At 42.0% G+C, this 22,623-nt stretch overlaps 1 protein-coding gene across 3 annotated transcripts in view; it reads left to right on the forward strand.

The window, feature by feature from the left end:
- The window catches only part of VCL (vinculin), a 272,569-nt gene extending 250,175 nt beyond the window's left edge, over positions 1 to 22,394 (forward strand). The window contains exons 18-22 of one of the 3 annotated variants that reach the window (XM_073581038.1): positions 2,998 to 3,200; positions 6,216 to 6,414; positions 17,822 to 18,025; positions 19,724 to 19,828; positions 20,029 to 22,394. In XM_073581038.1, the coding sequence (XP_073437139.1) occupies positions 2,998 to 3,200; positions 6,216 to 6,414; positions 17,822 to 18,025; positions 19,724 to 19,828; positions 20,029 to 20,175 (858 nt within the window). In that variant the 3' untranslated portion in view covers positions 20,176 to 22,394. Of the gene's footprint in view, positions 1 to 2,997; positions 3,201 to 6,177; positions 6,415 to 17,821; positions 18,026 to 19,723; positions 19,829 to 20,028 lie in introns of all 3 variants that reach the window. The other 2 variants (XM_073581039.1, XM_073581037.1) reach the window with 2 other exon arrangements.
- The last annotated feature ends 229 nt before the right edge of the window (positions 22,395 to 22,623 follow it).

Below are 22,623 nucleotides of genomic sequence, written 5' to 3' on the forward strand. Positions count from 1 at the left end.
AACTGGAAAAACTTATTGACTTTTGTATAAGCCTAGGGTGGAAAATGCAGCAGCTACTGGTAAATTTCAAAAATAAAAATAGATACCAATAAAAGTAAAATTAATGGAGACATCAGTAGGTTAAATGTTTTTGAATATCCATATTGAATCAGGAGCCCCATATAAGGCCCCCATAAGATGCTTCATATATTATGCCCCTATATGCTGCCCTCATAAGATGCACCATATATTATGCCCCCATATGTTGCCCCCATTAGATGCACCATATATGCTGCCCCTATAAGATACTCCATATATCTTACCCCATATGCTGCCCCCATAAGATGCTCCATATATCTTACCCCATATGCTGCCCCCATATGATGTTCCATATATTATGCCCCCATATACTGCCCCCATAAGATGCTCCATATATTATGCCCCCATATGATACTCCATATATTTTACCCCATATGCTGCCCCCATAAGATGCTCCATATATTATGCCCCCATAAGATGCTCCATATATTATGCCCCCATATGCTGCCCCTATAAGATGCTCCATATATTATACCCCATATGCTGCCCCCATAAGATGCTCCATATATTGTACCCCATAAGTGCTGCTGCAAATAAAAAAAAAAAAAAAAAAAAAAAAAAAAAGAAACAAAATGACATACTCACCTCTCATCGCTGGGGGCCAGGTGCCGGTGTCCAGGGCTGTGGAGTCGGTAAGCCAAACCTGTGACTCCGACTCCGACTCCTCAATTTCCCTTACTCCGACTCCAACTCCGACTCCACGACTCCGACTCCCACACATATTGCTTATATTTAAGTGAAAAATTTATTGTAGTACAATGTGAACCTCAGACATTTAATCATTTTTATGATCCAATAATCAAGATATTTAGATAGAACAGAATATATATTGGTGTACTACCCGGTTTTCATTCTTTTTGGTACAGATGCGATATGGATAGACAGATATGGATAAATGGATAGATAGAGCAGATTTCTAATCTGCTTTTGCTATTGAAAACATTATCTATGAGCTCAAAAACCTTTCAGGTGATGCAGTTTTTTAAAAAGATGATCAGCTTTTGCAGCTGAAAAACGTATCCTCAAAAAACACAGGAAAAATGCTGTGTGTGAATGTAGCCTTAGATCAGGAATATAACAGCCATTTATAGGACATTTCATAACTTTCCCAAACTCCTATGAAAAAATATTCAGCACATCCTGCATTGAATTACTGTACCCAATTTATTATATATTTTAGGAGTCGGTCCATTTTATACCGACTCCAACTCCGACTCCACCAAAATGAGCACCGACTCCGACTCCACGACTCCGACTCCACAGCCCTGCCGGTGTCACCGCTAGCTCAGGACCCGGCACCTGAGAGATTCACCTGTCCCCTTTCCATTGCTGCTTGCCACTGTCTGCTGCGATGATGTGGTTAGTGCGCGCCGCGCCCTCTGCTGCCTGAACATCACTGACCGAGGACGCGGCAGACAGCGGCGAGCAGCGATGGAATGGGGACAGGTGAATATTGCATATACTTACCCCTCCTGGCACGGTCTCTGCAGCCCCGTTCTCCCATGGTCTCCCTTCCTTCAGCGGTCAAGTGGTACCGCTCTTTAAAGTCATAAATATGTGCATATTCATGACTTTAGTGAGCGGTACCATGTGACCGCTGAAGGAAGGGGGACCGTGGGAATGGGCTGCAAATCTCTGCTTATAAACGAGTATATACAGTAATTTTTGGAGTAAAATCAGAGCATCACTTCATACATATCTGTTTTGGCATTAATTGATATACTGTGCGGTATTTAGAGTAACCGCACTTTACCTTAAAGTATATTCATTTTTCTGTATACTCATGTACAGAAATGGAATTTGTAGGATTAGTCAGCTGCATTAGTAACCAATTATACCAAATAAGTGATAATTCTAGTTTTCATATGTAGGTTGAAACCGTAATCAAATAAAACAGAAATAGTTGTGTAGGAAGGCAAAAATTGGAAGATGATCAGTCAAACTGCTACAAAGATGTCGTACATAATGGCAAGGCTGAGAACAGCAACAAGACACAAGGTAGTTATATTGCATTAGCAAGGAATCTCCCAAAGACTTCAAAGCAGTCTGGGGTTTCACGATATTGTCGATCAAGCTCTTTTGAAGAAGCATGAGGAAATGAGCAACATTGTAAACAGTAAACACAGAGGCCCGCCAAGAAAACAGTGCAGCAGATGACAGACGTGTCAAAAGATTTTCAGAAGTGCCATAAGATCAGAACTGTCCGAATCCAGTGGGACCCAGCTACACCCATCTATTAGGAGATGTCTGGCCTGAAGAGATTTTATTGTAAGAATTGCAGCCAAAAATACATACCTTTCAACATCTAAACAAGGACAAATTACTAAACTATGCACGAAAACATAAGAACTTGGGTGCAGAAAAATAGCAGGAAGAGCTCTCAACTGAGGAGTCAAAATGTGAAATATTTGGCAGCAACAGAAGGCAGTTTGTTTGACAATTAGAATTATATTCGTTTTGCATAAAGAACAACAAGGAGTCTTAGAAGTAATGATACACCCCAACAGAGCCATGATCTCAACATCATCCAGTCTGCCTGGGATTACATGAAGAGACAGAAGGTTCTGCACAAGCCTCATACGTAAAAAATCTGACTATTTCTCCAAGATGTTTGCAACAACTTCCTTAGAAAGTTCCTTCAAAAACTGTGTACAAGTGATTGAGAAGAACTGATGCTGATTTGAAGGCAATGGGTGATAACCCCAAATATTGGTTTGACTTAGATTTATCTTATTTATTCATTTTGCGTTTTATCACTTTTATTTGTAAAACGCCTTCTTACTGTGCATATGTTTTTCAACACCTGTCTAAAGTTTTTGCACATTACTGTATAATTACAGAAATGGATGATTATCTAGTTAATTTTGCCATGGAAATGAGTATTATTTAATTTTTTTGTGCTATTTAATTTTTTTCCAGTTGACTGATGATGCAGCACCTCCAAAGCCTCCACTTCCCGAGGGCGAGGTTCCACCTCCCAGACCACCACCTCCTGAAGAGAAGGATGAGGAGTTCCCTGAGCAGAAGGTGGGCGAGGCAGTGAATCAGCCAATGATGGTTGCTGCAAGACAGCTTCACGATGAAGCTCGCAAGTGGTCCAGCAAGGTAATAAGACTCAACAGGTTTAATCCTCATGAAACCTAGTCGGTGATATTAAATAACTGTTCACATTGACGTTTGCTTATGTTGGCAAAGCCTAGTCAACCTACAAAACCTATTCCTAAATTTGTTTGTTTTTTTTTTACATGATCTATATATAGATACACACATTAGTGCTTTTACAGCCAGTCATTAATATATTCTTTAGCAGTCATGAAAAGTAAAGCATGTTTAATTGCCTGGGGTTATTAATCCACTAATTTGGACTCTAGTGATGGAAAGAGTGAAACAATGCAAACTGTTGAAAACTTCCTCATTGACCATAGAAGGAAATCTTGTTACAGGTCCAACATATAGTAGTTTCAATAACCTGGATACACATTCAACATATTAGGGTTACACTGGAAGTAACAAAACTACAGCAGGAATCATGTTCTGCTTTAAGAGCTAATGTAAAAAACAATTAAAAACATATTAACATTATAAATCAATTCCTCCTGTACTTACAAGCAACATAATGGGATTTAGCAAGAAGAACCCTAGTTGGAAGGATCCTCTTGTCCGTGGTGCAATCAAAATCAAATCCCCAAGTGCCGTCTCCTTCCAGAATTGTATCCAACCTAGAATCCAAGCTCCAGGCGGTGCAACCAATCCAATTCTGCAGAGTCAGATTTTGTGTAACCCAGAAGAAGGCCACCTAGTAGTGGGCTTTAAATTTAAATAAGTGGACAGACTTCTGAACAACAAAGGCAAGGATAATGGCCTCTCTAATCCATTTACCCAAAGGGTTTTGGGAGCTTTTACAAGGGCTCCAATATTAAGGACCTGTCCAAGTGTAGGTAATCAATAACAGACCCAGTGATGGTCCATTTCTGCCAATCCAGGTTTTTGAAGAGATTATGGTGCTTGTGTGAGCACAGCATCCTCTTCAGTATGTCCACTGCTTTGTCTTCCTGCACTCCTCTAACTTGTGTATAAAATGCTGCAGTTCTCAGAACAGCTGTTGAGTAAGTAGTGTGCAGGTGGATGAAGCAATGTAACCTTACGTGATCTCTACAACAGATGGTTATCAGATGAGTATAGTGTGGGTACTCCCCCATGTAAATATTAATGGCCTAGTCAAAAATAAGCCACTAATGTTGTGGTCCCGGAAAAAATGTTATGCCTTTGTTTTGCCCAGAAAAATCAGGCTTACATGATCACAAATAATTTTGAGCGCAAAAATGCATAAAACAAAGTGCAGGCTGCAAACAGGCCAAGGTATCTATGAAAACTAATGTGCACCAACACATAAAAGTTGGCCATACACCAGAGAGCTCTCTGTTGAAGATTTGTTCAGACTGCTACCTCTCCCGACTCCCCCGTTCACATGAGCGCTCCGCTTCAATGTTTTCCATGGGAAGAGATAAAGGCAGTGGCTTATCTCCCCTAAAATAAAAGGCTCTAACATGCTCATCCTTCTATCCCTTTACCCTGTTTGGGGAGAGTTGAGAAGCCCTCATACATGTCAGATGGTTAGTTGTTCCAGTCCAAATAGGGGCCTTTGGTTGACCCTCATCTACTTAGAAGCAAGGGAAAGGTAAAGAAGCATTAGTCCAAGTGACCAGCTAACACACATAATAGTTGACTGAGGGTTGAATGCCACTTCCAGTATCACAGATACATGCAGAAACATATTAAGAAAACCATTGGGAAACAACACAAAGGTGGGGCCACTAGGGTCTCTGCGTAATTAGTGTTCAATTAAAAATGCCATTTGTTCTACTAATCAGGTGCACATCAATCCCCTCATTGTGTTGCTGGTATGATGAAAGTGATCTTCTGTCTCCCCTTAGCTTATAACCACAGTCACACAGTTGACATTAGCACATTTTTGTATAAACTTTTGTTCAGCTGCTCTTCCAGTTTTAGTGGCAGTGTGCTGCCAGCCCTATGAGCTAGGAGCCTAAAGTATTCATAGCGACAGCTTCCTCGGACCCCACAACCTTTGCTGACTGACAGCTCCCTCTTATTATGGTACTGTTACAGTAAGCGATGCACCAGCGATCCCGACAATGATACGACCTGGTACGGATCGCTGGTGCGTCGCTAGTAAGTCGTCAAACAGGCAGATTTACCCAAAGACGCAGTAACGATCCAGCGATCCGTATAACGACCTCAGCGGTCATTGGGACCTTGTCACACAGCAGCAATTCTGACGACTCCCACTTGCGTCCATGATTTCTTAAACGCTAACGAGGTCGCTCGTCGGTGTCAAACACAGCTATGCACACTGGCCAGCGGGACACCAGCGATCAAAAAATGGCCCAGGACATTTGAGCACGATCAGCGATATTGCAGCGGGGGCCTGGTCGCCGCTATGTGTCACACGTAGCGAGATCGCTGGCGCGTCACAAAATCGGTGACGTTTCAGCGATCTCGCTATGTGAGACGGGACCTTTACTATGCTTAGGACAAAATCTGCTGTTGGGGCCAGGAGCATTGCAGCTCGTGAAAAGATTGGACTCGAGTCATTCGGCCTCACCAATATGTAAATTGCCTAATGGTTCAAGAAGGGCAGTGATGTCCCAATTCTCCCAACAATACATATTAGTGGATGCTAAGGCTTTTTATTTATGCATTTTTTTTCACTTTCCAACCAATTCCAGAAACGTGTTATGATGGCCCTTCATAGACGCATTTGGTTATTTTTCATAGCCTTGAGAATAAGGGATTTTCAATCGTTCTGTAATAAAGCAGCAGCCTTTGTATATATTAATATTGTATTTTTATTTAGGTTTGGGATCCACAGTATAACTCCGAATCACATATATTTGCAGTCTGCTTTAATCCCCTTGTTTTAACATGCAATTTGTAATTCAACGTCTCTGCCTAGGGGTAAAACAGGTATTTCCAGAGACGTGGTCTGGCTTCAGGTGCATTAAACCCTTGGCCCTCCTATCCCACCTCTGCTTTTGTACTAACCTTTCCACCTTTCTTTACCCTTCCCTGCCCTGCCAGTCACCTGGAAGCCCTGCACCCACTACTCCGCAGGGTAGAGAAGCCGTTGTGTCTGAGGTAGAGCAGGAGCGTGAGGAAGAGGAGGAGGAGGCGTCAGTGGAATTTGCCCTTTCCTCTGACATTGAAGATGATTATGAGCCCGAGCTGCTATTAGTCCCTGAGGGGCAGCCTGTGAACCAGCCAATGCTGGCCGCAGCTCAGTCTTTGCATCGAGAAGCTACAAAATGGTCCAGTAAGGTATTCAATGGTTACCAAGCTCTGCATCCTCCACCCTGCCGTGTGCATCCCACCCTCTCCCTCCATTCATGACACAGTTTGTGCCTCCAGTCTGCGCCTAGCTGATGGTGTCGCTGCGTGTGATTTTCTTGTGCTGGCTTGTGTGAGCCCATGTATGGCTTTATCAGTGAATATTGGCTTGTCTGTGTTTTCTTGTGTCCTTCTATTCAGATGTTAGAGGTTTAATGCTTCTTATTTTGCGGGTTTGGGTCACACAATGGTTTTCCATATAACAGTGCAACACTCTTGTACATTGGCTGTGACAAATATATCAGCATGAGCCATAGTACCGGAGACTGCCAAAGTGGCGCTGTTTATGGAAAGCATTCCCAAACGTTTTCTAATGGTTTTACAAGGTATCACAATAACTATTGTGACATAATAACTTATGTCTGCGTGCCAGGGAGTTTTGCGGTCATTGCCTTTCCCCTGTTTTTATTACCAGCTGCAGACAGATACCTGTTCATATAAGGTGATATGCCACCTTATTGAATTAATGTTCATTGCTTGATAGTTGCTTGTTTTGACTGGACAATGCTTAGATTGATTCTGATTTACAAGATTATTTTACAAACATGGAGAGATTTGTAACCAGCTCACTTATAGCGGCGTGCAGAAGCAAGGAAAATGTGTGGCTCCATGTGCAGTCCATAGAAAAAAAGTATTCTAGCTTCATAATATCCAAAGGTTTATTGTCAAATATTTAAATGTTGATTACAAAGCTCGGGCTCTGAAAAAGGACGCCTGAGAGCGTCGCGTTGCCTTGAGGTCACCATGTAGACACATTTTTTTTTTTAATCAACTTTTAAAGAGTTAATAATAAACCTTTGGATTTTATGAAGCTGGAATACTTTTTCTTTCTATAGATAGTGGGGAAAAAAGTATTTAGTCAGCCACCAATTTTGCACGTTCTCCTGCTTAAAAATAGGAGAGAGGTCTGTAATTGACATCATAGGTAGACCACAACTATGATAGTCAAAATGAGAAAACAAATCCAGAAAATCAGCTTGTCTGATTTGGCAAGATTTATTTTGCAAATTATGGTGGAAAATAAGTATTTGGTCATTAACAAAAGTTCATCTCAATATTTAGTTATGTATCCTTTGTTGGGAATGACAGAGGTCAAACGTTTTCTGTAAGTCTTCACAAGGTTGGCACACACTGTTGGTGGTATGTTGGCCCATTCCTCCATGCAGATCTCCTCTAAAGCAGTGATGTTTTGGGCCTGTTGCTGGGCAACACGGACTTTCAAATCCCTCCAAAGGTTTTCTATGGGGTTGAGATCTGGAAACTTGCTAGGCCACTCCAGGACCCTCATAGGCTTCTTACAAAGCCACTCCTTCATTGCCCTCGTGGTGTGCTTGGGTTCATTACATGCTGAAAGACCCATCCATGTTTCATCTTCAATGCCCTTGCTGGTGGAAGGAGGTTTGTGCTCAAAATCTCAGATACATGGCCCTATTCATTCTTTCATGTAAACGGATCAGTCGTCCTGGTCCCTTTGCAGAGAAACAGCCCCAAAGCATGATGTTGCCACCCCAATGCTTCACAGTAGGTATGGTGTTCTTTGGATGCAACTCAGCGTTCTGTCTCCTCCAAACACGAGTTTTGTTTCTACCAAACAGTTCTACTTTGGTTTTATCAAACCATATGACATTCTCCCAATACTCTTCTGGATAATCCAAATGCTCTCTAGCAAGCTTCAGATGGGCCCGGACATGTACTGGTGTAACCCCTTCATGACCCAGCCTATTTTGACCTTAATGACCTGGCCATTTTTTGCAATTCTGACCAGTGTCCCTTTATGAGGTAATAACTCTGGAACGCTTCAACGCATCCTAGCGATTCTGAGATTGTTTTTTCATGACATATTGGGCTTCATGTTAGTGGTAAATTTAGGTCGATAATTTTTGCGTTTATTTGTGAAAAAATCAAAAATTTGGCGAAAATTTTGAAAATTTTGCAATTTACAAATTTTGAATTTTTATTCTGTTAAACTAGAGCGTTTTGTAACACAAAAAAGTTACTAAATAACATTTCTCACATGTCTACTTTACATCAGTACAATTTTGGAAGCAAAATATTTTTTTGTTAGGACGTTATAAGGGTTAAAAGTTGACCAGTGATTTCTCATTTTTACAACAAAATTTACAAAACCATTTTTTTTAGGGACCACCTCACATTTGAAGTCACTTTGAGGAGTCTATATGGCAGAAAATACCCAAAAGTGACACCATTCTAAAAACTGAACCCCTCAAGCTACTCAAAACCACATTCAAGAAGATTATTAACCCTTCAGGTGCTTCACAGCAGCTAAAGCAATGTGGAAGAAAAAAATGGACATTTTAATTTTTCCAACACAAATTTTCTTTCAGCATCAATTTTTTCATTTTCACATGGGCAACAGGATAAAATGGATCTTAAAATATGTTGGGTAATTTCCCCTGAGTACACCGATACCTCATATGTGGTCATAAACCACTGTTTGGGCGCACGGCAGGGCTCAGAAGGGAAGGAGCGCCATTTGACTTTTTGAATGGAAAATATGCTGGAATATTTAGCGCTTGCCATGTCGTGTTTGGAGAGCCCCTGTGCACCTAAACACTGGAGCTCCCCCACATGTGACCCCATTTTGGAAACTAGACCCTTCAAGGAACTTATCTAGATGCATACTGATCACTTTGATCCCCCAGGTGCTTCTCAAATTGATCCGTAAGAAAAAAAAAAGTACTTTTTTTTCACAAAAATTATCTTTTAGCCTCAGTTTTTTCATTTTCACATGGGCAACAGGATAAAATGGATCCTAAAATTTGTTGGGCAATTTCTCCTGAGCACACCAATACCTCATATGTGGTCATAAACCACTGTTTGGGTGCACGGCAGGGCCCGGAAGGGAAGGAGCACCATTTGACTTTTTGAATGGAAAATTAGGTCCAATCATTATCGGACACCATGTCGCGTTTGGAGAGCTCCTGTGTGCCTAAACATTGGAGCTCCCCCACAAGTGACCCCATTTTGGAAACTAGACCCCTTAAGGAACTTATCTAGATGTGTAGTGAGCACTTTGAACCCCCAAGTGCTTCACAAAAGTTTATAACGTAGAGCAGTGAAAATAAAAAATCATTTTTTTTCCTCAAAAATGATTTTTTAGCCCGCTATTTTTTATTTTGACAAGGGTAACAGAAGAAATTGGACCACAAAAGTTGTTGTCCAGATTGTCCTGAGTACGCTGGTACCCCATATGTGGGGGGGCACTGTTTAGGCGCACGGCAGGGCGCAGAAGGGAATGAGCGCCATTTGACTTTTTGAAATGAAAATTAGCTCCAATCGTTAGCGGACACCATGTCGTTCGTGTTTGGAGATCCCCTGTGTGCCTAAACTTTGGAGCTCCCCCACAAATGACCCCATTTTGGAAACTAGACTCCCTAAGGAACTTATCTAGATGCATAGTGAGCACTTTGAACCCCCAGGTGATTCACAGACGTTTATAATGCAGAGCAATGAAAATAAAAAATCTTTTTTTTCCTAAAAAAAAAATTTTTAGTCGGCAATTTTTTATTTTCACAAGGGTACCAGGATAAACTGGACCCCAAAAGTTGTTGTCCGGTTTGTCCTAATTATGCTGGTACCCCATATGTGGGGGGGAACCACTGTTTGGGCACACGTTGGGGCTCATCAGGGAAGTAGTGACATTTTGAAATGCTGACTTTGATGGAATGGTCTGCCGGCGTCATGTTATATTTGCTGAGCCCCGTGTGCCTAAACAGTAGAAACCCCCCACAAATGACCCCATTTTGGAAACTAGACCCCCCCCAAGGAACTTACCTAGATGTGTGGTGAGCACCTTGAACCCCCAAGTGTTTCACAGAACTTTATAACGCAGAGCCGTGAAAATAAAAAATAATTTTTTTCCCTAAAAAAAAATGATTTTTAGCCCGCAATTTTTTTTTTCACAAGGGTAACAGGATAAATTGGACCCCAAAAGTTGTTGTCCAGTTTGTCCTGAGTACGCTGATACCCCATATGTGGGGGATGACCACTGTATGGGCACTCGTCAGGGCTCGGAAGGGAAGTAGTGACGTTTTGGTATGCAGACTTTGATGGAATGGTCTGCGGGCATCATGTTACATTTGCAGAGCCCTTGATGTACCTAAACTATGGAAACCCCCCACAAGTGACCCCATTTTGGAAACTAGACCCCATAAGGAACTTGCCTAGATGTGTGGTGAGCACCTTGAACCCCGAAGTGCTTCACAGAAGATTGTAACGCAAAGCCATGAAAATAAAAAATCTTTTTTTTCCTCAAAATATGAATTTTTAGCTCGCAATTTTTTATTTTCACAAGGGTAACAGGAGAAATTGGACCCCAAAAGTTGTTGTCCAGTTTGTCCTAAATACGCTGATACCCCATATGTGTGGGGGAACCATTGTTTGGGCACACGTCAGGGCTCGGAATGGAAGTAGTGGCGTTTTGAAATGCAGACTGGTCGTCATTACATTTGCAAAGCCCCTGATGTGCCTAAACAGTGGAAACCCCCCATAAGTGACCCTATTTTGGAAACTAGACCCCCCAAGGAACTTAAGTAGACGTGTTGTGAGCACTTTCAACCCCCAAGTGCTTCACAGAAGTTTATAATGCAGAGAAGTGAAAATGAAAAAATCATTTTTTTTCCACAAAAATAATTTTTTAGCCCCCAATTTTTTATTTTCCCAAGGGTAACAGGAGAAATTAGTCCCCAAAAGTTGTTGTGCAATTTTTCCTGAGTACGCTGATACCCCATATGTGGGGGTAAACCACTGTTTGGGCACACGTCGGGGCTTGGAAGGGAGGGAGCACTGTTTGACTTTTTGAACGCAAAATTGGCTGGAATCAGTGGTTGCACCATATCGCGTTTGGAGACCCCCTGATATGCCTAAACAGTGGAAACCCCTCAATTCTAACTCCAACCCTAACCCCAACACATCCCTAACCCTAATCCTAACCATAACCCTAACCCCAACACACCCCTAACCCTAATCCTAACCATAACCCTAGCCACAAGCATAACCCTAATTCTAACCCTAACCCTCTTTCCAACTCTAACCCTCTTTCCAACCCTAACCCTCTTTCCAACCCTAACCCTCTTTCCAACCCTAACCCTCTTTCCAACCCTAACCCTCTTTCCAACCCTAACCCTCTTTCCAACCCTAACCCTCTTTCCAACCCTAACCCTCTTTCCAACCCTAACCCTCTTTCCAACCCTAACCCTCTTTCCAACCCTAACCCTCTTTCTAACCCTAACCCTCTTTCCAACCCTAACCCTCTTTCCAACCCTAACCCTCTTTCCAACCCTAACCCTCTTTCTAACCCTAACCGTCTTTCTAACCCTAACCGTCTTTCTAACCCTAACCGTCTTTCTAACCCTAACCGTCTTTCTAACCCTAACCCTCTTTCTAACCCTAACCCTCTTTCTAACCCTAACCCTCTTTCTAACCCTAACCGTCTTTCTAACCCTAACCCTCTTTCTAACCCTAACCCTCTTTCTAACCCTAACCCTCTTTCAAATTCTAACCCTCTTTCCAACCCTAACCCTAATGGAAAAATAAAAATATTTTCTTTATTTTATTAGTTATGCCTACCTATGGGGGTGATAATCGGGGGGTTCATTTACTTTTCATTTCATTTTGATCACTGCGAGAGTGATCAAAATGAAATAATGGAATCTGCAGCCGGCAGATTCGGGCGGGCGCACTTGCGCATGCGCCCGCCATTTTCTAAGATGGCGGCGCCCATGAACCGGACCCGCCGGACACCGGGAGCGACAGGGGGACTTAAAAGGTGCCGGGGGGGTGAGAGGGGGTGAGGGGGTTATCGGAAGCTGGCGGGGAGCGGAGGGAATGGGAGGGGGGGCAGATGATGACAGCGGCGGCAGATCGCCACTGTCATGCAGTGGCGGGGGGGGGCGATCGCCGGTGGGGGGGGGTCAAATCGGTGTCTCCAGCCATGTCCGATGCTACTGCAGCATCGACCATGGCTGGATTGTAATATTTCATCAATTTTCATTGATGAAATATTACTATCGTTCTGATTGGCTGTTTCACTTTTAACAGCCAATCAGAGCGATCGTAGCCACGTGGGGGCGAAGCCATGCCCCCTGTGGTGAATTACGAAGCCCCCTGTATCTGCGGGTCAGGTGACCTTTCTTTGACCCCGGTCACCCGACCCGCAGGGGGGCTTTGAATTCATGACACAGGGTATGCGTCATGGGTCGGATTGGCACCGACTTTCATGACGCATACGCTGTGTCACAGGTCGGGAAGGGGTTAAGCAGGGGGACACGTCTGGCACTTCAGGATCTGAGTCCCAGGCAGCGTAGTGTGTTACTGATGGTAGCCTTTGTTACGGTGGTCCCAGCTCTATGCAGGACATTCACTAGGTCCCCCCCCCGTGTGGTTTTGGGATTTTTTTTCTCACCGTTCTTCTGATCATTTTGACCACACGGGGTGAGATCTTGCCCCAGATTGAGGGAGATTATCAGTGGTCTTGTATGTCTTCCATTTTCTTATTTTTGCTCCCACAGTTAATTTTATTACAACAAGCTGCCTGCCTAGATTCAGTCTTCCCAGCTTGGTGAAGGGCTACAATTTCGTTTCTGGTGTCCTTTGACAGCTCTTTGGTGTTCACCATAGTGGAGTTTGGAGTGTGATTGAGGTTGTGGACATGTGTCTTTTATACTGATAACAAGTTCAAACCGTTGCCATTACTACAGGTAATGAGTGGAGGACAGATGAGCCTCTTAAAGGGAATCTGTCACCCCTTTTTGCGAATATGAGCTGCCGACACCGCCATCAGGGGCTTATCTGCAGCATTCTATAATGCTGTAGGTAATCCCCCGATGTAACCTGAGAGATAAGAAAAAAGAAATTATACTCACCGGGGAAGGGGAGGGCGGTCTGGTCCGATGGGTGTCGTGGTCCGGTCCGGCGCCTCCCATCTTCATACGATGCCGTCCTCTTCTTTCCTTCCTGTCGTGGCTCCTGTGCAGGTGCACTGCTGTGCCCTGTTGAGGGCAGAGCAGAGTCCTGCAGGCGCCGGAAGAGGTCCTGCGCACTGCAGTATTCTGCTCTACCCTCAACAGGGCAGAGCAGTGCGCCTGTGCCGGAGCCACGACGGGAAGGAAAGAAGAGGATGGCATTGTAGGAAGATGGGAGGCACCGGACCGCAATACCCATCGGACCAAGACCGGATCGCCCCCCCCGGTGAGTATAATTTAACTTTTTTCTTCTCTTTCAGGTTACATCGGGGGCTTATCTACAGCATTACAGAATGCTGTAGATAAGCCCCTGGTGTTGGTGCCGGCAACTCATATTCGAGAAAAGGGGTGACAGATTCCCTTTAAAGAAGTTACAGGTCTGTGAGACCCAGAAATCTTGCATGTTTCTAGGTGAACTAATGCTTATTTTCCACCATAATTTGAAAAATAAATCTTGACAAATCAGACAAGGTGATTTTCTGGTTTTGTTTTCTCATTTTGACTCTCATAGTTGTGGACTACCTATGATGTCAATTACAGGCCTCTCTCATCTTTTTAAGTGGGAGAACTTGCACAATTGGTGGCTGACTAAATACTTTTTTTCCCAACTGTACAAGATTATTGCCCTCTGTAAAATGCCCTCAACCAGTGTCGGGGTCTGTGCACGTTGTTATTTTTCTGTGCAGTTTTGTCACAAAATCTGAAGGATTTGCCAGCACCAGTAAAATGTATGAGATTCCTGAAGTCTCATGCACACACTGCTTATTTTTCCTTGTAGATTTGGTGCAGATAAAATTTGCAGTACGTCTATTCTTGCAGGATTTTTGCTACAGATTTCACCTATCTATACTAATGAGTTGGGAAAATTCATAACAAAAACGAGCATATTTATGCAGCGTTTTTCTTACTAACATATCGGGATTTACAGCAGAATTCTCTGCTGTGAATACAGATTGTGTGCAGCCTTATCCGGAGATGAATACTGCACCTTCCCTCATACTATATAATAATAGTTACGGTACATAGTAAGTAGCATAAAAAGAAGAATTTGTTGGCTGTATGGCAAGAGCAAAATGTGCTGGTCAGCAGTGTAGCGCCTTAAAATAAATAAATAAATTGAGAATAAGAAAGCCTCTAAAAATATGAGAGGATGAACTTTAACTTCTTAGGCCCCCTTCACACATCCTGATTTTACCGGTGTGATGTGTTTCTATGTGACATGCTTGTGTACATGTACGTCATCAGTGTGCCATCTGTGTGTACGTGTGCTCTCCGTGTGACACGTACCGGAATAGAATGCATTTTAGAAATTACAGATTTTTAGGTGTTAAAGATGTGTAAAGATTTAGATAGATATGTATTAAATAGATGATGAACTGATAAATGGCTATTCGTGTGATATATAATTAGTACCTTGCTTGTGTAGCTTACTGTACAATAAATGTAAAAAAAATGACCCGTTGTCCCCCCATTTTTGATAACAAGCATAGGTAAAGCAATCAGCTGATATTATCAGTCTGGTAAGGTCCGTGGTTATTGGGCCCTTCCCAGACTAGAAATACCGGCCCACCCCACTCCTATCTTAATCTAATATATTTACACATGGCTAGCTATCTCTATCTTTGCACATCTTTAACCATAAAAATCTTTTATTTCTATTCTGCATTCTATTCCGATAAGTGTCACTCGGGCAGCACACGGATGTCACACTTATGTCATCTGTGTGTAGTATGTATTGTCATCCATTCAACTGGAAAACACTGTGCGGGTGAAAACACTGCCATGTACACACTTGTCTCTGGTACGCATAAAAAAATGATGCCACACATTCCGGAAACACGGAACTGTGAGGGAGACCTAAAGAACACAGCCAATTTTAATTTTTTTCCTTCCACCTCTCAAAAATAACTTTTTTAAAATTTTCTCATCAACCTATTCATATGAGGGCTTGTTGTTATGCGGTAAGAGTTGAAGTTTTGAAAGACATTACTCACTTTACCATACAGTATACAGAAAAATGGGGATAAAATGCAAAAGAGGTGAAATGGGGAAAAAAAAAACCCTGTAAGTCTGCTGCATTTTTTGGGCTTTCATTTTTACACCATTAACTGTGTGATTAAAAATAACCTAGGAACATGATTCTACAGGTCGGTGCCATTATGACAATGTAAAAAATGTAGAGCTGGAGTGGCCATGTAAAGTTATTACTGGACTAGTCTTTGATAGAGCTACATGCACATAGACATAGTTTGGGGGTGATATCCTGCTGAAAGATTACATTTATGGGCTCATTCCAATGTCAGTTTGTCACATACTAGATTTATCAGTGTTTCTCATGGATATTACTTGTAGCTATTATAGTCTATGGGGCTGTTCAGATGTCCATGTATTTTTCCACCTCTCTAAAAAAAAAAAAAAAATAAAGTTTTTAATCAGGAACACCAACTGTGCAACAGTATAGGATGTGATCTGTGAGCTGTCAGATTTTCATGTTTGTTTGATAGAAGCTTGAGAACTGATGAACCTCTGACAAACGCTGATGAAAAGGGGTCCTATTTTTTCATACTAGAAAAGTCACGGATGTGTGAATGAGGACGTGTAGATAAGCTGCTTATTGTGTAACTTTATAACTATATTGCTACAATTCCTACTTTTTTTTTTTCAAATGTTTGCTTGCTGTCAGTGAACGGAAACGGTGAAAGGAAGCGGAATCCCTGTCCTCACATCATTGTACAGTTCTTGACAAGCAGCAGCTGTGTTGGTTGGACTTCATCAGGACATGCTTCCAGCCTTTGCATGTTTCTGTTCAGTCTGAGCATGCAGAGTTCCTGAAAATTTCAAGCGGTTGGAACACAAAACTGTGTTACAATTTTCATCAATAAAGGTGTGCAAACGTTTAGACCTTCCTCAATGTGCCTATAAAGATATCAGATTGCATTTTATCACCTGCATTAGCTATGAAGCACTGAAATTTATGTCCACCACTGGTTCAGACAGATACTCTGTTTGACAAAGAAAAAACGAAACGCAAACTATTTTTGATTGTCAGGCTGTGCTTTTGCTGTGGTACTTGTAGGTCAACAGATGCTCTGTCTGAACCAATGATGGACATCATGCACAGTGCTTCCTAGCTGACCTCCAGGTAATAAAATGCAATTTATCTTTTCAATTGGACAATAGGCACATTGAGGAAGGTCTAATGTAGTCCGAAACCTTTGTTAGAGTAGATGAAATTAAATAAATGATTTCATATGCATTCTGAGTGCCAAGTGTTCTTACCTATCATTAAAAGGGATTGGATCCTACTTGTGCACCATATTCAGTGGTGCTGTGGTCATCTCTTTACTTAGAATATTCATAACATTTTATGTGGTTGCTTTGTTTCTTTTTTTACCTTTTTAGAAGACCAGAGCTTTTACTTGGAAGGTTGATCATGAATTAGAAACTAAGACAAAATATGGTCTCTATAGAATCCTAATGAATTTGCTCAAGAGTGATCATATTTCCTATGAACAGGATGGTGATTGCTTTCTTGCTTAGTCCTGTGTTAAGGGTACTGAATGCAGAGACCCTTCCACTTTACACCCAATGATATGCTGTGTATGTACTAACTGTTGCTACCAATGCATGACAGTAAGTGCTGAGTCTTGAACTAACCAACAGCCTGTACGTTATTGTCTAGAAGGCACTGTAGTGTACATGGCCTGCTGTTATGTGATCGTAAAGTACATCCCATTCTTCTGAGCTGTCCAGACAACTTGCGCACCCATGCACACTTGCGTATGTTTGTTTTGATGCTGTATGTTGCTGGTTTAACTCTGAAGTTTGGAAAGTTCATTTGTTTGCAATACGCAGGTAACTTCCACCCTTCAAGCATCATACTTTTTATTCATGGTGTCTCAATGTTTTTTTGGTTAGAGTTTCAAAAGCTTTCATGGTATTTTGCATAAGCATTTATATCCTAAATAATTTTTGATATTTGCATGATGCATTTAAAAAAATGCCAAATGTGAAATCCAAGTCAGTCCTGCCTATCGAGAAGGGAATAGACTCCTAAACTAAGGTCTAAACTCTGGAATAACCTCCTAGCTTCACATTTCTTACAAGCATCCTTCAATCCACTGAGAGCACATGAACAAAGAGTACGTCTTAATATTCCATCTATGATTTTGCTAACAGGATATGGAATATGGATCGGATTTTGCTTTGCTGAAAGATGACAAAATAATGCTTTTGGATTTTTTCCTGAGGTTACTTTGCTTATTGCTCAATCAGAACGAAATGGTGAGCCACAGAGTAGTTGGACAGCCCGTCTCTCTCCTCTCTGACAGGTCTGTTGTTTTTCCCTGTTGTAGGGCAATGATATCATTGCAGCAGCTAAGCGCATGGCTCTGCTCATGGCGGAGATGTCTCGGCTTGTGAGAGGAGGCAGTGGGAACAAGAGAGCCCTAATCCAGTGTGCCAAGGACATTGCTAAAGCTTCCGATGAGGTGACGAGGTTGGCTAAAGAAGTGGCTAAACAGTGCACTGACAAGAGGATCCGAACTAATTTGCTTCAGGTAATTTACAAATTTCAAAGATCAGTTGTTACTGCGAGTTACCATTTATTTATAATCAAAAGTCAAAACCGCCTTCAAGTTATGAGGATTTAATGCCTCATACTAATGACATGTATGAATGGCTCTTTGAGGCTGATTAAATCTTTACCTTGATTGTAGAAATAAGTTTGGGCTTTTTTTTTCCAGCAATTCAGTATTGAAATCTTATGCAATTGAGTCGCAAGTGCTTCGGGGTGGGACATTACACTTGCTATTCCCTGCCCACTGCCTGAATCCTGTGTCTGACATGTCACTCCTGTGTCAGTGACCTGCTTTCCATGACCAAGATCTTTTGAAAGCGTCGTTAGTGACAGGGCCAGCGGATGTGCTGTAAGGCTTTGATTGAATCACCAGCCCCAGTGAGTCAATGTGCACAGGCGCTGGCCCTGCCACTAAAATTACATATGGGATATTTTGGTCACGGAAAGATCATCACTATTAGGCCTCTTTCACACGTCCGTATATTTCCGGTACCGGAAAAAACTGTACCGGAGATATTCGTGTGTGTACTACATTTGGCAACCGTGTATCACAGTATCACACGGACAGCCGCCGGGGAAGAAGTGCTACAGTAAGCGCTGTTCTTCGGCGGCTGGTGCTGAAGCCCGCTGTCTTCATTCTCCCCTGCTCTGCCGGCAAGCAGAGGAGAATGATGAGCGTTATATTAAAGTCCGAATGACAGCAGGTGGGGGCTGTTGAATACCCCAACCATCCGCACCTTACGTCACTGTTATTGTTGGCAGCAGGTGTCGGATGATGGGGGTAACAATCCCAAAAGCCACCACCTGCTGCTGTTTGGACTTTAATATAGCGCTCCTCATTCTCCCCTGCTCACTAGTAGAGCAGGGGAGAATGACAGCCGGCTTCAGCACCAGCCACCGGGGAACAGCGCTTACGGTAGCTCTTCTTCCCTGGCAGCTGTCCATATCACACGGAGGACATCCATGTGTGTTCTCCGTATGCACGTGAGTTCGTGTCTCCGGTATGTGTGAAAACTGTCACCACACGTACCGGAGACACAGACGTGTGGAAAGGACCTTAGATACAGGAGGCAGCCAGACATGGAGACATAATGAGGAAGGTCAGGAGAGCTGCAAGTGCATTGTCACAACCCGCTTTGCTGCTCATTTTCAAAGAACTTTAACACTAAATTGCTGAGAAACAGCAAAAAGGTTTCATACAGTCAAGGTATGGATGTAATTAGACTAAATACACGTCATTAGTGTGAGGTATAAAATCCTCTTGACAGATAGTTTTAAGACCTTGTGCAGGACTAGGATAGGACAGAAGCCTTTAAAGGTTTTAATTCTAAAATTATGTAAGTGTTGGTGTACAGACTCTTGAATGCAGATTCTTGTAAATATTGAGTGTGTAAAATAATAAATGTATTTAAATAGCGCCAACATATTCTGCAGCACTTTACAATTAAGCGGTGACATATACAGACAGTAAAAAGTTACAGTAGGAGTGAGGGCCCTGCTCGTAACATACAATCTTAATGTAAAATTTAATCTTGTGCATTTTTCTCCTGCATACCAGTGGTGGTAGGAACACACAATGGCTATTTCTTAAGTTGATAAAGTTGATGTTTTAATCATCTGTTTTTACACTAGTTAGGATGTTTTTCAGAGATGGGTTTATTTTTTTTTTATATTGAAGGTCTGTGAAAGGATTCCAACCATTAGCACTCAACTGAAGATCCTTAGTACAGTCAAGGCCACTATGTTGGGAAGGACCAACATTAGTGATGAAGAGTCTGAACAGGTAAGATAGGAAGGCCGGGGACGAAGAGACTCTACTTCTCAATGTGAGAGCCTAGGAACCACTAGCCAGTGCTCCCTTGCCAGTGACTTAGCAGCCATACGTGGGTTTTTTAGGATCTCCTGCCTCTGGCTCCCAACCTTCGTTGATTTTAGTTAAAACTTTTCAAATGTTCATTTGTAAATGTCTTCCTTTCTTTGCAGGCAACAGAAATGCTCGTGCATAACGCACAGAACTTGATGCAGTCTGTGAAGGAGACTGTCCGAGAAGCTGAAGCTGCATCAATCAAGATCCGTACAGATGCTGGATTCACACTACGCTGGGCCCGTAAAACTCCATGGTACCAGTAATTCCTTCTAGTCGAAATGCAGTCTGGCCACTCTGTATTATACAAACAGACTACTGCTGTGCGATTATACAGACTGTGTGGAATTCAGTATCTAAATGAGCATCACCATTTTCTTTGTCTTTTTACAAAGCTTCTATCTTTTCTGAGGCTCTTCCATAGGTAATTTGCTTAACACTATGTTTTTGTCATGTCTTCCCTTCAGTGCATTCTCTTTTCTATTGAGAAACCTTCTCCTAGTGATTACTCTGGAAGAGACCAGTTCATGTGCAACACACTAGTTTGCATACCCTGATCTGATGTTTTCTCTCCAATACATACGATCTATACATATAGTCTCCTATGTAGCTGAGCACAGCCAGAATCTCTAAATCTAGAAAAACACTAAGTAGCTGTTTATCAGAATGTTTTCTTTGGTGATAATTTCATCATGTGAGGCTGGCATCCCCATTTTTTCTCCGCTACTTTCCTTTTTCTAAACTATGCAGAGAAATTAGACATTTGTGAAGTGCCCTTTTTTAGGTGAAATGAATGTACTATCTTTTAAGCAAACAAATGCCAACAGAGATGTGAGAGTTTTCCAGATTCCCTGACATGGAGAGAGTGGCCATTCACACATAAGACAGGATTTCTTGGTAAGAAGTCCAATTTGGCTTGCACAGGCATAGTAACACTTGTATTCCAAGTTTCAAAGCATGCTAATAACCCTACATGTGCAGATTGTAGAGAAGAACTGTCACAAGTGAAGATATCAATCCTGGGCAGTTTGTCAGCTTTTTTTTTCTTGTGTGACTGATTCACTAGTCTTATACAGTACAATGTGGACCAGCACATGGGAGACGGTTCACATTGTCCCAAGTCTTGTGCTATATTGAGCCTCTGCTTTTGGTAACGATGGTGCTCTATTTAGGAGGAGCACAGACTATAGTTTGGCATGTTGCAGTCATACTATTACTTACACTTGGAATGGTGAGGCACCTGAGAGTCGGACATGCAAATGCTTAAGAATGCCAATCACTTTCATGAGCAGGGTGGGGGTTGTTAGATGATTAGATTCAGTTGCCCCACAAGGTTTTACCACTCTATAAAACAATTTCCTCAGAACTACAGATGAGCGAATTTGTTCGGATTTGGTTCCAAATACGATTGGCATCGAATATTATTTTTGCAATATTCGTCAAACACAGACGAACGTCATTAGAGTCAATGGGAATAGAAATACCGAATATATTCGGAACCGCTCATTAAACATACATTCGGCACAAATAGTGTTCGCATGTGGCTCAAATATGTCAAAATCAGATTCAGGCACAAAAACCGAACAAATTCGCTCACATCTACTCAGAACATTGCAGTTGGTTTTATCCGTGGTTGGCTGCCTTATCCCTAAGTCTTTGCTTCTTGTTACAGCAACGTTTTCTGTGCTCATTGGGAGTTCTGGATATTACTTGTCAATACCTACTGCCAGATTGAATTCTACACATCATATAGGTCTCCTTTACTACAATTATGTCTTATAACTAAGAGGTGTATTTTCAGTGTGAAACCCCACATCCCATCTAGGACATAGGATTTGTGAATGTTTTCCAGATGCCTTATGAAAAACTATTCCATGTAACTTATGTTACACTCTTACCTCCACTCTGCCTTAAAGCATAATAAGTTTTCTGTAGTAATGGATCTCATATCTGTGGCACATGGGGGGCCTACCATACTGTCTAAGAACTGCCACCAACATGGCCTTGCAGAAGAAGGCTTCTTCCAGCTCTTCTGGAATCTGAATGTTTCAATAAAGTTGTCTTTTCATATCCTGTACTTCCACCTCACCACGGGGTGCATCAGAACGATCATAAGTATAAAAATGTATTGTTGGCTGCGAGATCTCTGAAAATCGTTCTTGTGCATGGTCCTCATTTACGTTGTGTAATCTTAGTTTTTTTTTTTTTTGTTTTTTGTTAATGCCATATTGCCTTGTATCTTGTAACCTATTAGTTCAGGCCAAAGATTTATTATTTGTTTGCAGAACAATTACGTGAAACCAATACTGTTCATATCTGGCTCTATTAGCGACACTTGCTTTAGCCATTTGCTATTCTTTAGTCAATTATTAGTTGTAAAAAGGCCCTTTAATAATTGGGAGGGTGAAGTAACAACTGATTTGACTGTCCTGGGACACACTTTTTTTCTGTCTGTACAACCAATAAACAATTTGTATACCAAAAATGTCTCTCCATTTTTCTATAAAATTGTAATGAAAACCTAAACTGTGTTCTCCCCGGAAACTTTCATCAGCTCAGAACAAGACTGCAGGGACCCTCACTATTTACAAGAATAGAGGTCCCTACACCCTTTACCTTCTCAGTGTGGTTGGGCCTACTTGGAGGGACTTGATTGTGTATAACTGCTGCTCTATTCATGTCAACAAGACTGATGGCAATAGCCATGTGCTACC

This window comes from Dendrobates tinctorius, unplaced genomic scaffold (assembly GCF_039654945.1).
Source record: "Dendrobates tinctorius isolate UK_male_01 unplaced genomic scaffold, ASM3965494v1 ptg000068l, whole genome shotgun sequence".
NCBI classification, from domain to species: domain Eukaryota; kingdom Metazoa; phylum Chordata; class Amphibia; order Anura; family Dendrobatidae; genus Dendrobates; species Dendrobates tinctorius.